General features: G+C 38.8%; 3 protein-coding genes and 1 long non-coding RNA gene across 4 annotated transcripts in view; 2 read left to right on the forward strand and 2 right to left on the reverse strand.

Moving 5' to 3' along the window:
- The window catches only part of LOC136990754 (HIG1 domain family member 1A, mitochondrial-like), a 330009-nt gene that overhangs the window by 234040 nt on the left and 83331 nt on the right, over positions 1-12638 (reverse strand). The gene's annotated exons all lie outside the window — the stretch shown is intronic.
- Positions 259-2885, reverse strand: LOC136990747 (superoxide dismutase [Cu-Zn]-like). The gene is made up of 5 exons (XM_067289178.1): positions 2528-2885; positions 1152-1248; positions 1007-1076; positions 821-938; positions 259-500 (listed from the first exon to the last, which is right to left on the reverse strand). The coding sequence occupies exons 1-5, from the start codon at positions 2708-2710 to the stop codon at positions 390-392; spliced, it is 579 nt and encodes a 192-aa protein (XP_067145279.1). The 5' UTR covers positions 2711-2885; the 3' UTR covers positions 259-389.
- LOC136990756 (uncharacterized) lies at positions 443-1170 on the forward strand. Its single transcript, XR_010883107.1, has 2 exons — positions 443-530; positions 780-1170. It is a non-coding gene; the product is annotated as an uncharacterized lncRNA (long non-coding RNA).
- LOC136990726 (tigger transposable element-derived protein 4-like) lies at positions 4246-12288 on the forward strand. Its single transcript, XM_067289148.1, has 2 exons — positions 4246-4718; positions 10762-12288. The coding sequence occupies exons 1-2, from the start codon at positions 4567-4569 to the stop codon at positions 12035-12037; spliced, it is 1428 nt and encodes a 475-aa protein (XP_067145249.1). The 5' UTR covers positions 4246-4566; the 3' UTR covers positions 12038-12288.

Here is a 12638-nt window from a genome sequence, read left to right on the forward strand (position 1 = left end):
TTGTTTACAGAAGCTCCAACTTAATTTGACCTCATTTCTATCGGACATCGATCCGTTTCTACGCGAAATTTGTCGGAAAATTACATTTTATTGTGGACTTTTAACTTTTTCCTTCCTATTACTGGGCCCGAACCGCCGCGGGTCTAACTTAACTTGGCCATACCGCTGATGAAAACATTTCGAATACGAATCCTCGGACTGCTGAAGATTATTGTTAATGGCTCCAATATGGGAGAATCTACATATAAAACTACAAAGTATAAACAACCCAATTTTTATTGTGCTCAGAATTATTAAATAAATTTGGTGTAAGATGTTAGACATAATTTAGACTATAAATAATGGTTATGTAAAAATATACATGTATCCTTAACCTCGTTCTGCGTCTTTTAGTGTTTGATCACGTGAATGATGCCACAAGCCAAGCGATCGCCGGAATTTCCGCTCTTCTTGCTCTCTTCGTCTCCCCCTTGTCCTAAATCGTCTGGATTGGCGTGCACCTGTCAACGATTCTCTATGTTAATAAACGGGTGAGTAAAAACTATAATCGACCTAAATTTGTAAATTATGGGTTTATGGTTCCCACTTCAATTGGATAAATCAATTCAAAAAAGGTTACCATTCGTCATTTGTTTTCGTTTAGTGACGTATTTTCGTATTGAACTCGTGAAAAAAGTAAATTAGACCACTAGCCAACCGTTACGAAAAACGCCACTTACGAAAAACAATACTGTATTTTCTTGAATATTTATGTTCTATGCTCCTTTTTATTCTTAAAGAACTGGACTATCCCGCGTGTTAATGGATACAAAAGGCTTACCACCATGGTTCTTCCGAGCACGGAATGTTCTCCAAACAGGCTCATCACTTGGTCCACTTTGTACACTTTGGCCACTCCGTGTCCGCCGGCCACGATGTTACCCAAATCTCCCAAGTGTCTGCAATGTGGAAAGATACTCACAGTTTGACACACCCAGTGTTTACCAGAAAATTAACCGAAATTTACCTGTCGTCATCGAATTGTCCTCCGTGGTTCTTGTGGTAGGGGTTGTAATGTTCTCCCGCACTCTCGCATCCTAGACAATCGAAAAACGTTACCAGAAGACTGCTGTGTGTAATTACCATTTATCTTTGTTAAAATAAACACTCACCATGAGTTAAATCTCCGAATTCGTGAACGTGCATTCCGTGTTCACCCTTTTCCAAACCGTGGATCTCTCCCGTTATAATCACGGGACTAATGGGCGACTGAAATTTAAAGATAATTTTATGAAATTCCTGGCGATAAACAAAGTTAACTGAAGCAAAAAATAAGTAAAATTATTTAATAAGAGAATGAACTTTTTCCTCTGTACCAGTTATTGTATGCGATATGATATTTTTCCGCACGGGCATAATATATTAAGATCGCAATCGATCCACGCTGTTTTAAACGTAAATTTTTGTTAATTGTAAGATAATTTATCAAAAATAATCAAGGAAAATTCGCAATAAAACTTAAAAATTACCATACTAAATGCTGGAGGTGCGAAATTAATCCGACATCTTCATTTCCATGGTAATAGCAACTTTTTAATTATTAAATTCGAGTTTTTTTACTTTTATTTATCTTTTACTTATCAAAAATATTCATTTTTTGACCCAGTTACGCTCCGAAACCATCCAAATTGGACAATTTATCAATGGAAGGCTGAAAATGACTCACGCATCTTTGCAGGTTTCTTTGGTACTTTTAATAATTTAAATAAATAACGAGGGGTGATTAAGCGATTTCATCGAAAAAATCGAATTATAACTTATTAGTTCGATAAACAGAAATTGAATTTTCCGGGTTGTTCCCCTTTCTCGTTAGCCTGCTTTCTAGTTCAGACTTAAAGAATTATTAAAAAATAATATAAAGCAGGGCATTCGAAATATGGAACTTGCTAAAAACATTGTCTCTCTGCCTTACTCCTATCGAATTTTGATCTAACAATTTCTTTAATTATTTGATTTTTTCATACAGTGCAAACTGTAGAAAACGGAAATCTTCCAAAAAAGAAAAATTCTTCGAAACAAAGCGATTTTCTATGTTAAAAAACCTGCCAAGCCGGAAAACAGTGCGATTCCGGTTTACACAGGTTTTACTGTATGTAATTCATTTTCGTATTATTATAAGAATGAAAAAAGCTCTAAAATTACTGTTTAAAATTTTTTAAAAAAGGCGACGAACTTGTCTTTCTAAAAGAACGCTCTCTCACTAAAAAGGGATCCTTTCCTTAAAAGTTAGACTTTGTTCTCTTCTATAACAAGGCTGATTCTTTCTGGAAAAAAGGCTCCTCTATAAAACGAGGCAATTCGACCTTTCTTAAAGAGACTATTCTTTAAAAAATGCAATTTTATCACAGTAACAACGACGTCGCGCTCGAAACAGTAGCTAAGGTTTAGCGCTCTGCCACGTCCACCCCTACCTAAAATCTTTGCCAATTTTACAAATTACATAAAATAAGAATTAATTAAAACAATAGAATGGTTTTAATTAGCTTACAGATTGATGGAAGTAAAGAACTCCGTTGGTGTGTTGACCTTCCATGTAAGCGATGGCATTCAGAGGTTTGGAATGGCCCACGTGATGAAGAGGAGCGAAGTTATCCAACATGGGGTAGAAGTATTGAGAATTGACAGAAACAATCAAGAAGACGACGAAAGCGAAGAGGGCGACTTTTGCCATGTTTACTTGTCTGGAGTCGACTACAGAATGAGATTTGAGATTTTCTCCTTTATATTTGCCCTAATCACGTGATCGTTCGGCAGTTCATTTGATTTGCTTAAGGGGAATTTTATGTCGTTCTGTTTATTTTTTTAACAATCGAACGCGAGTAGGTCTTATTAGATAACAAAATATATTTTTCGTTTTTAATTTATAATCTATTAATAATGCGGGAATATGCTCACATCTCTGGTGTATTTTAAATATAGAAAGAAATGGGTCGAAAGGCGATCGTTTAACCAGAATTTGAAGTTTAAAAATAGTTTTAAAACATGCAAAAATGTTTTAATTCTTTGCAACGAAAGTTCATTGCGTGAAGGATAAATATCTACCTCAAAAATAGAAAGCTTGTTGTATGGCTTTTAACTGGCATTTTCTTTAAAAATGCCTCCATGTCTCCTTTGCAATAAACATCAAATGGTAACGAACGAACACACAGACATACTATTTTTACGGGATATACATCGCACTTGAATACACAGAGTTGCGATACTTTGACGGGAATGCGATTTCGATAGAATTACCTATACCGTTAGAATTGGATTCCGGAAGAGTCCGAGTTCGATTCTCTTGCTGTAATTTCTTGTTCTTCGAGTGCGAATGAAATGGCACGCACGCAATTGTAATAAAATTGCATACACTATGTCACGTTACGAATCTCCAGGCCCTAAACGAAAGGAGGCTACGCGTAGGTCGTAATATAGAGAGCAGACATTGGACCAAACGTAAAGTTTTCCTTTTAAAAAAGGGCGCTAAAATTCGCCTTTTTTTTAGCAGGGCCATTATTCGGCCAGGTCTACAATTTTCCCTCAACCGCTAGCCAAAACGTTTACTATAAAAAGTATACCTAGTATTACCTACATTTTGTTAACAAATTGACTATCCGTACTATTACTATTTGACCTTGATGCAATAACCAACGATTTACGATTTTACGCTATGTATACGCGTATCGATAGGCCATACAAGGCATAGGCAACAAATCAAATAAAATTAAATAGGGCCCTTTAGGCCTACGACTGGATCTCTAAGCAAGTATCTTATATCTACCGAATAAAAGGTCGTTGCGCATAATAATAACACAGGAATCCTTACGGAAGTGCAATTGTAAGTGTATGCACGGATCTATTAACTGTTGCATGGGACAACTTACATTTTTATGTTACGTTTAATGTATTCTGTAATATTCCATATAAAACAAAAGATAAAAAGCTGACCCCGATCCTATCGATCATTATGTAAATTAGTGCGTCAACAGATACTTTAAATGAGGTTATAAGGTGTGTATCAGCCTTAATTGCCGTTATCGTTATTATTTAACTCAAGAAAGTAGTTTTTCATTAAGGGCTTAGGAGAGTAAGTAGGCTTTGTGACCGTGTTCATGTGTGTAACGCGTTTGTCGAAACTGAATAAAAGTAACGAAGCGGCTGCAAAGATAAAGTTTCTGTTGTCTTAAACGTTTCTAACAGGTTTAAGAAAAGGATCCGGTCACGTGTGCTCGGAGGCCCTGCCAAAAACAATAGTTTCCACCCTCCTTAATATCGGGTTGATAGCGCCCTCTATTGAAGAATTTCCGAACCTCACCGGCCTAATAGACAAAACTTCGCCCGCAGTTAAAAAGAATAGTTAGTTATTAATTGTCATCTCACTCCGAAATCGGGAAAATTCCCCAAAAGGTGGGTTTTCTTTCACCCGTTTCGCCGTTTCCTCATCGCCTTTTACTTTCACCCGAACGGTCGAGCCCGTCGATCGATATTTCGGATGCCAGCGACGTCACGCTACGGAGAAGCGAGCACGTGGACGAATTTACGAAAAGAATGGAGAGGAGAAGGGCACCCAGACAGCTCAGCACCGAAGACAAATTAAAAATACTGGAAGAAGTCGACAAAAATCCGCACATGAAACGTATGGAAATCGCTCAAAAACTGAATCTCCCACCCTCCACGTTGAGCACCATCGTGTCTAACAGGTAAACGACATAACGCTGTTAAAGACGCTTACGACGTATTCGCTTACAACACACGCGCTACGTAACTGTACCGTGTGACGTAGGAAGATGAATGGCGCTTGTTTTTCTTTGTTCTCGACACTCCTCCCCGCGAAACGGCGATTGCTGGATGCAGGAGTGCAAAACAGGAATAAAGAACATTTGTTTCCTGGCGTCTTCTCAACGTAGTCTATAGCACGAAAACACTACACTAGTTAAAGGAAAATTCTCCTGTTTATTATTATTATTACAGAAGCTAAAACTGGTGTAGTGTTTTCGTGTAGTAATTTTTAACACCACTTTCCTTATTTAGTCGACGGGATATTTGTATTTTGGACTTTTATCGACTTCGAAGTGTATCGTCTCTACGTCTCCCGTTTACTACGAAATCGACTCGATCGATCGCTATTTCGGGGCATGTAAGAAGAGACGATGAGGTCTGTAACGAAAAAAATATAAATAAATAAATAAAAATAAAAAATTCCGTCTCTCCGTGTCGTTTCGACTTTTTGTTTCCGTTATAAAAATATGACGTCGATCGTTTAAATTTTTTCGATTCGGAAACAAATATGGCGTCGCTTCTCGATTTTGACAACCTTATTTGATTTTAATACTTTTTTAGAATCCGTTTAAACGTTTTAATCGATGATGTTTTTTGTTCCACTATTCGATTAACTGGAGAATTGCTCGTAATTCGAATGATAAGTGGAAAAAAGGGTTTAACAGTTGTTTCGGGTTTCCTGTTTGTAATGTAATTGTTAAAGTAACATCTTACTTATTCTACAATTATACGTTTAATGAATTAAAGCAATAATATGATTTATGCACGGTTTAATTTACTGTGGAACTCCAATTATCCGAGGTTTCGCATTATCCGTAAACAAATAAACTACTTTTCTTATGCTGTAATTCATAGTGTTTAAAACGATAATACGTATTACCCCGGATAATCGAGGTTAAAGGAAAAGTAATGCGCAGATTGTAATCGGAATTTCCAGGTTTAGGCTTTTTCCCCAAATTTAGGGAATTTACTAGCGAATACTCAAATGCTACGACGACATAAAGTAAATTCGTATACTACGAACACCTCCAATATGGCGCCGTATTGGAGGTGTTTGTAATACAATGGCTTCTATAGAGAATCGGACTTTAATCGCTTTTTAAAATTAATTTATCGAAAATCCATTTATTTATTACGTCAGCTAGTCGGAGAAATCAATCAGTAATGAAGTAAAAAAGAAAAATGTAGGAAAAAGTAAGTTCGAATGGCAGTTACAGAATCTAGGTCACGCGCGATCACCACCCCTCGCCCGCCGTCACGTGACATCGTGTTTATTTTTAATCGTGCGAGGTTTCTCTCGCTTTATACAACGTTTCCGATTAATTTATTCTCTAGGTGAACGTTATTTTATTTAAATTAAAATTCTGGAGAGTTTATGAAAGTACTGTATCAAAATCCCATTTGAGTTAACCGGTTTGATTTAACATGTAATCTAGACGACAGCGAAACAAAATGACTTCGAGTTATCCAGCTTCCATTGCAATTACTTAAATAACGTGTTTTGAATGGCATCAATAGTTGTAATTACTGCTAGTATTTAGATTTTTTTTTAACTCTTTCCACCCTGTGGGCACTAAGAGGGCCTGTTTTAGTAGGCCTATTATGGGTTCGGCCAGGCCCACAATGGGGCGACCGGGTGGTGAGGGACGAGGCCCGACATAGCCGAATGGACCAACCCCCCAAAAAATTCCTGGGGATTTCTCGACCCGTTCGGATTCGAACCCGGGTCCCCTAGAGCGGTAGGCTGCCACCTTGACCGCTCGGCCATCCGGCCTCCGCTATTATTTAGATTATTTACAGTCTTTGAAACTCGTAACAATTGGAGGTTTTTTCTATTATACTTAGAGGTTTTCTTGGTAGTATGATTTTACACAAAACGGCAACACTGACCACTGTCAATACGACGTGTTTTTCTTGTCTCTAGCTGTAAAATGTTGCTATGCCTCGTGCATTTTTATTGTTTTGTACGCATAATTCGCAATATTTCGATAATTAGAATATTAGATCCCCTCAAATTATTTCCGGATTCCTTAGAATTGGAATTAGCACGAGCTACAGTAGTTGTTCTTAATTAGTGAATCCAAATCTCATCCAAACCAGAGGTAATCCCCACGCACTTCGCCTTTTCCTTATCTCGTTTTTTTCTGGTCCGAAACGTGATGCGATTGATTCTTCAGAGAGCGTCACCACAAGCAGTAACGTCGCGAGATTGTCGAAGAAAGACAGTCACGTGACTACATAAATTATGTATGGTTTATGGACTATGGCTTTAGTACAACTGGAGTATACTTGGGTGGTCTCAAACTACACCCATTCTGGGTAAGGCCTAACCCACAATGGAGCCGGCAGATTGTCAATAGAGTTAGCTAGACAGGGATTGGAGGCTTGGCTTCCCGAAGGCTAAACAGTCCCAAAAATTCGCGAAATGATAAAGCCAAAGTGAAATTCTTAGGTGCCAATCTAGAAAAACAGAACCCCTACGAAGGGTTTATTACGGTAATGATGGTAAGGAACAGGGCTCAGGAACCATATTGGATAAAACTGAAGTCCCTTTCACCCCACACGGAAATTGATTATGAGCCACTTCATTTTTACATTGGGCGATATGGACCGTTTGCAAATATGTTTTGAAATGTCAATAACGTCACTTCCAATAAAAATCAAATATTTGAAAATTACGGTGCAATGTTCAGTCAAGGTGGCAGCCTACCGCTCTGGGGGACCCGGGTTCGAATCCCAACGGGTCGAAAAATCTCCAGGAATTTTTCGGGAGGTGGTCCGTCCGGATATGACGGGCCCCGTCCCTCACCACCCGGCCGCTCCATTGTGGGCCTGGCCGAACCCACAATGGGCTTGCTTAAAGAGGCCCTCTTAGTGCCCACAGGGCGGAAAGAGTTTTAAAAAAAAGTAGCCAAGTGGAAGAAACCACCCAACATCGGTAGTCGGTGGTGGATTGGCTTCTGGCCAACGACCCGGCCGCGTAGAATTTTCTGGGTTTTCTTTGCGTAAAGAGGGACCAGTTTTCCATAGAGAGTCCTCCGGGGAGGCATCCCCCCTCGGCAGATGGTCCACGTCTCGTGTTGCCGTATACAAAGAAACAAACGCTCTTTCAATCACTAGTTGTCATGAGTTTCACCCCGCACACATATTGTATAATAGACGTAGAAGGAATTATACGCGTTTTCTTTGTTATCGTTCTCCTCCTAGTCGATCGTTGCCTTTTTAAGAGGAAAACAGGAAGGGAAACTTGCTCCTGTATTTCCTACAGGTGCGTCTATAGCAAGAAAACACTACTCTAGTTAAAGGAAAATACTTCGGTATTATTATATTAAAAACTGGTTATAGTGTTGTTTGGATAATAATTATAATACAATATTCTTTATTTAGTTCACGGAATATTTGTTTTGGAGTTTTTATCGACTTATCTCTGAAGTATATCGTCTGTCTACATCTCCCGTCTATTACGAAATCGACGCCATCGATCGTTATTTGGGGGTTTCTAAAAAAGACGACGAGGCCCGTAACGGGTAAATAACATTTCACGTCGTCCTGATGTCCTTTCGACTTTCACTGCTCTATTTCTTTTTTCTTTCGTGAAATTTCACCTCGGATCGATTAAAATCGTTCTTGTCTTGCATTTCTTCGAATGTAGAATCCATCGAAACTTTCGATTTTGTAAGTTTATGCCTAATAAATTCCCCGAATTAGTAGTATAAGTCATAATTTAGAGTAGACAATTGCAGAATGCGCCTACAATATGATAATAATACAGGTTGAAAACGAATCGACTGTCTGTAATAACAATTCTGCAATGTAATCTCATTCGTCGTCCGGGAGCTTACAATACTGATGATGCGTACAGTACATTGCCATAACATTAGTAGGGGCAGCAAGACGACCGAAATTCTTTGTGGTCCCTAGGAAAATAATAAACATTTGTAATGAGCCCTGCATTTTATTTTTGTTCCAATTATCAGGCCCAAAATGGCGCGGTCTGGTGTGAGGGACGGAACTCGACGCATCCGGAAGAACCCTCCTCGAAAAATTCCTGGGGTTTTTAGACCATCCCAGCTCCTCTAGAGCGATAAGCTGCCAAACTTGCCAAATTTACGATCCAAAATTTTCTCACGTGCCAACCTAAATTTTTGGGAGTGTATTATTTGGCGTCTTTTAAGAATCGAGAGAACGTTTCCAAATAATGAAAAACCCACACTAGAAACCCGATAAATTCTCTACGGAACAGGAAAAATATAAAAAGGGATGGTACAGAAATCACACGCCCTAGTATAGGCGCATTCGTATTGTCAGATCGATGCTCCATTTTACACATCTCCGTTACAAAAAAAAAAAAATTATACGAGAATGACGTAAAAATATATACAGTGAAACCTGTTCAAAACGTAACCTGACTAAACGAAAAAATATTCTTCGGAACGGAACGATTTTCTAAGTTAGAAAAGAACCTATTCAAATCGAAAGAAATATTCGGTACCGTACAATTCCGGTTTACACAGGTTCTACTGTACTATACAGAAGAAAACAGTTGCCTGTGACGTTTATTTTTTACACACTCTAGTGACATCGTTCTAATTTGCATAAAAATTTCTTCAAATTCGATCTCCCTGAACGTAGGACAACGGCAATAAAAATCATTGGTAATTTAAATTTTAAATATAACTAACAACAACAAAACAATTAAATTTTAAAGTTAATCGATTCTAACCGTCGTTGACGTAATCCAACCAATTTTCTGTAATTTCCCGTCCATCTAACTTTGGTAAATTTGAAATTACAATTTCTATTGGCTAGAAAATTTTAAACTTTACTCCGCGATTGGTTATAGAAAGTTCCGTCTTCTAACGGCGATTGGCTAAACGGAAGCGACGTCACTAATAAGGTTTCTTCCGGCGAATGTATTATTTTTCTGCCGGAAAATCGAGAGAATTGAAAATATTTTACTGTAAAAATCGAGATTAATCAAAAAGAAATGGGAAAATATGCTAAAAGTAGAAATTATGGTTTGTAAAAAACGGTTTCTATTTCAGCTAACAGATGGCGGGACCTGTCTATTTGATACGAAACGTAAAACTTCCGGAAATACGTCACCGTTGACGGAACGAATAATTATGACTTATAAAATTTGAATTTAATCTGCCACGAAATAACAAGTCGAGTTGATCACGCCTCATTTACTTTATTTTCACTGTTTTTTTTACGATAGTTCGCTATACGAAGGTCGTGAAGCGTTACGCTTCTCCATCACGTATCGTTGTATCTCTATTGACATACGAGAAAGCTCCGCGAATGTTACTTGAAATCGTACAAATGCTTCATTTAGGAAGTCGTAAAACGAGTTGTAAACTCTTTATCCTTGAGTATTTACGGTATCCACGTCAACAGTAAGCTGTGTTAGCCGCACAGCACACAGTTAATACAGCTATATTTGTGCTGTGCTGTTCTTACTGTAAATCGACGCACCAAATTGTTAAATCGAAGTTTAAATTCGCTCGGGTTATTTTATGTTCCTGTTTATCCATTTAACACCGCGAATAAATATGTTTACCCCATTTTCGTCACAGGTATAACAAATGTATTTGGGAGAGAGCCAGACATTTTCTTTTGTATTTTAGGACTGGATTTGGCTTTTCCGTCTCGATAAACATTTGTGACATATTTTTATTAGAAAGAAGAGAAATGCTCGTTTTCGAAGTTGGCACTAAATCGAGTGTGGCGCTAAACTGAAGGACCTCAAACTATAAGAATGGTGATATAAGAAACTATATACATCTCGTTATTATATATAATAACGAGATATATATACAAAGTATACGATTTCGCATACTTGAGCTCTGTATATTATTCGTATCGGAATGTAATTTATGACGTATAAACTGATTTAGGAGTTATTTGTAATAATAGCAGTTATTATTTGGAAAATAATTTAACGTTTTTATTGTTTTTCAGGGAAAAAATCATGTGGTGCGTAGAAAAATTCAGCATCAAAAGGAAACGCTCTCGAGAAGGGAAGTTTGCGCATTTGGAGTACGCAATGGTGGAATGGATCAAACAGATTCAAGAATACGACGTTCTGATCGACGGGCTGATGATAAAAGAACAGGCCTGTCACATGGCCAATCTGATGGGAATCGAAGACTTCAAAGCCAGTAACGGCTGGATCGACAGGTTCAAAAATCGATACGCCATCGTTTACAGCAGCGAAAATAAAGAAAAAACTTGGTTCTCCACCGTTTCCAAGGATTACAAATCGGAGGACGTCTTCAGCGCCAAAGAAATCGGTATATATTACGATCTGGTACCCGAAGACATGGCCACCCACCAGGAACCAATTGGCAAGAGGCTAACAATATTGCTGTGTTGCAACCAGTCCGGAACCGAAAAACTCCCGCTCCTGGTTATAGGAAAGCACCAAAATCCTCGATCCTTCAAAAATATTCGCACGCTTCCTTGTAAATACGTAGCAAACAAGAACGCGTGGATGACTCGTAAAGTCTTCGAAGCTTACCTGAAAGCTCTCGATACCAAAATGGCGGCCAAAAACAGAAACGTTCTTTTGTTATTGGATCGAAGTTCTTCGCATCCTCCGGATACCGAGCGCATAAGTAACATCAACATCGAGTACTTCCCGTCGGACGAGAGTGACGTGTTACGCCCTCTGAAACAAGGCGTGATCAAGGAATTTAAACGGAACTATCGAAGACACCTGATTCAAAAGTGGGTTTCGTTAACGGATCGTTCTTTCAAGCCCAAAATTAGTGTGTTAGACGCTCTATACTTCGCGGTATCGGCTTGGGACGAGGTAGAAAAATCCACCATTGTAAGCAGTTTTAGGAAGACGAAATTTCTTAGAAGAAGAGAAATGGGGGAGGAAGATTCACAGTGTCATCCTTTGGTACCGTCGGACATTTGGCTACGGGCCGCATCTAGCGAAGAATTGCAATTCGACCATTACGTGTCCTGCGACGACGACGTACCTGTCTGTCAGACGACGGCCGATCAAACGCTTTACCCTAAACAGAGGAGAGGAAGAGGAGACGAAGAGAACGACGAGGAACCTTCCAAGATTCCATCCTTCTCGGAAGCCGTGCAAGCTTTAGATACCATCAGGAATTACGTCACTAGCTTTGACGTGGGAGACAAAGCCGTGTCGGCCATTACCAAAATGAATTCTGTCGTTCACAACGTAGCGGGTATTTCGTCGAAACGAGCCAAACTGCAGTGAAGTAGTCCCCTCGACGAAATTTTTGTAAATTCCTTTTTTAGTACTTTATTTATTGAGCCGTTCGATTGTTTAAGTTCACGTTACTGTTGTAAGGATTCGCACTTGTTTTTGTCGTTTACGGTTGTATTTTTACCAAAATTCTATGGGTGGACAGTCAGCGCCGGATTAAGCCTCTAGCGGGCCCTAGACAAAATTTAAATTGGGGCCCCATTTAAATAAGTTGCTTCTAAACAAATCTTATATAATGTGACATTAACGTAGGTAGCATGGGTGACACCCAGTGCGGATATCGTGGTGTCACCCCAAGTCACACCGTGGTGTCATCCTTTTTAACTCTTTTATAAAACACTATTGAATTGTAATATCTTCGCACTCGAGCAACTTGAACGCTATATCGAATATGCGATGTCGCGACGTATAAGTTTAGATTTAGAAAATAAATCATAACCATACATCAGTACTACCACAAGAGGCGGCCCTAGGAAGATTTCTAGATGGTGCGAGAGATCTCGTGGCGTACAGTACATTACTTCTGACGCACGGGTGGCTGTTGACTTTTTTTTTTTTTTTTTTTTTTAGGCAATGGCTGGTCGACTGCAGC

This window comes from Centruroides vittatus, unplaced genomic scaffold, assembly GCF_030686945.1.
Source record: "Centruroides vittatus isolate TY-2023 unplaced genomic scaffold, ASM3068694v2 contig_134, whole genome shotgun sequence".
Classification (NCBI taxonomy): Eukaryota; Metazoa; Arthropoda; class Arachnida; order Scorpiones; family Buthidae; genus Centruroides; species Centruroides vittatus.

Bases quoted from the DNA above. Each gene is read 5' to 3' on its own strand.
- LOC136990747 (XM_067289178.1), bottom strand. From the start codon at position 2,710: ATGGCAAAAGTCGCCCTCTTCGCTTTCGTCGTCTTCTTGATTGTTTCT. The intron at 1,077-1,151 runs GTGAGTGTTTAT...TCGATTGTCTAG, and splicing joins ATTCGGAGATTTAACTCATG to GATGCGAGAGTGCGGGAGAA. The intron at 939-1,006 runs GTAAATTTCGGT...TCCACATTGCAG, and splicing joins GGACAATTCGATGACGACAG to ACACTTGGGAGATTTGGGTA.
- LOC136990726 (XM_067289148.1), top strand. From the start codon at position 4,567: ATGGAGAGGAGAAGGGCACCCAGACAGCTCAGCACCGAAGACAAATTA. The intron at 4,719-10,761 runs GTAAACGACATA...ATTGTTTTTCAG, and splicing joins AGCACCATCGTGTCTAACAG to GGAAAAAATCATGTGGTGCG.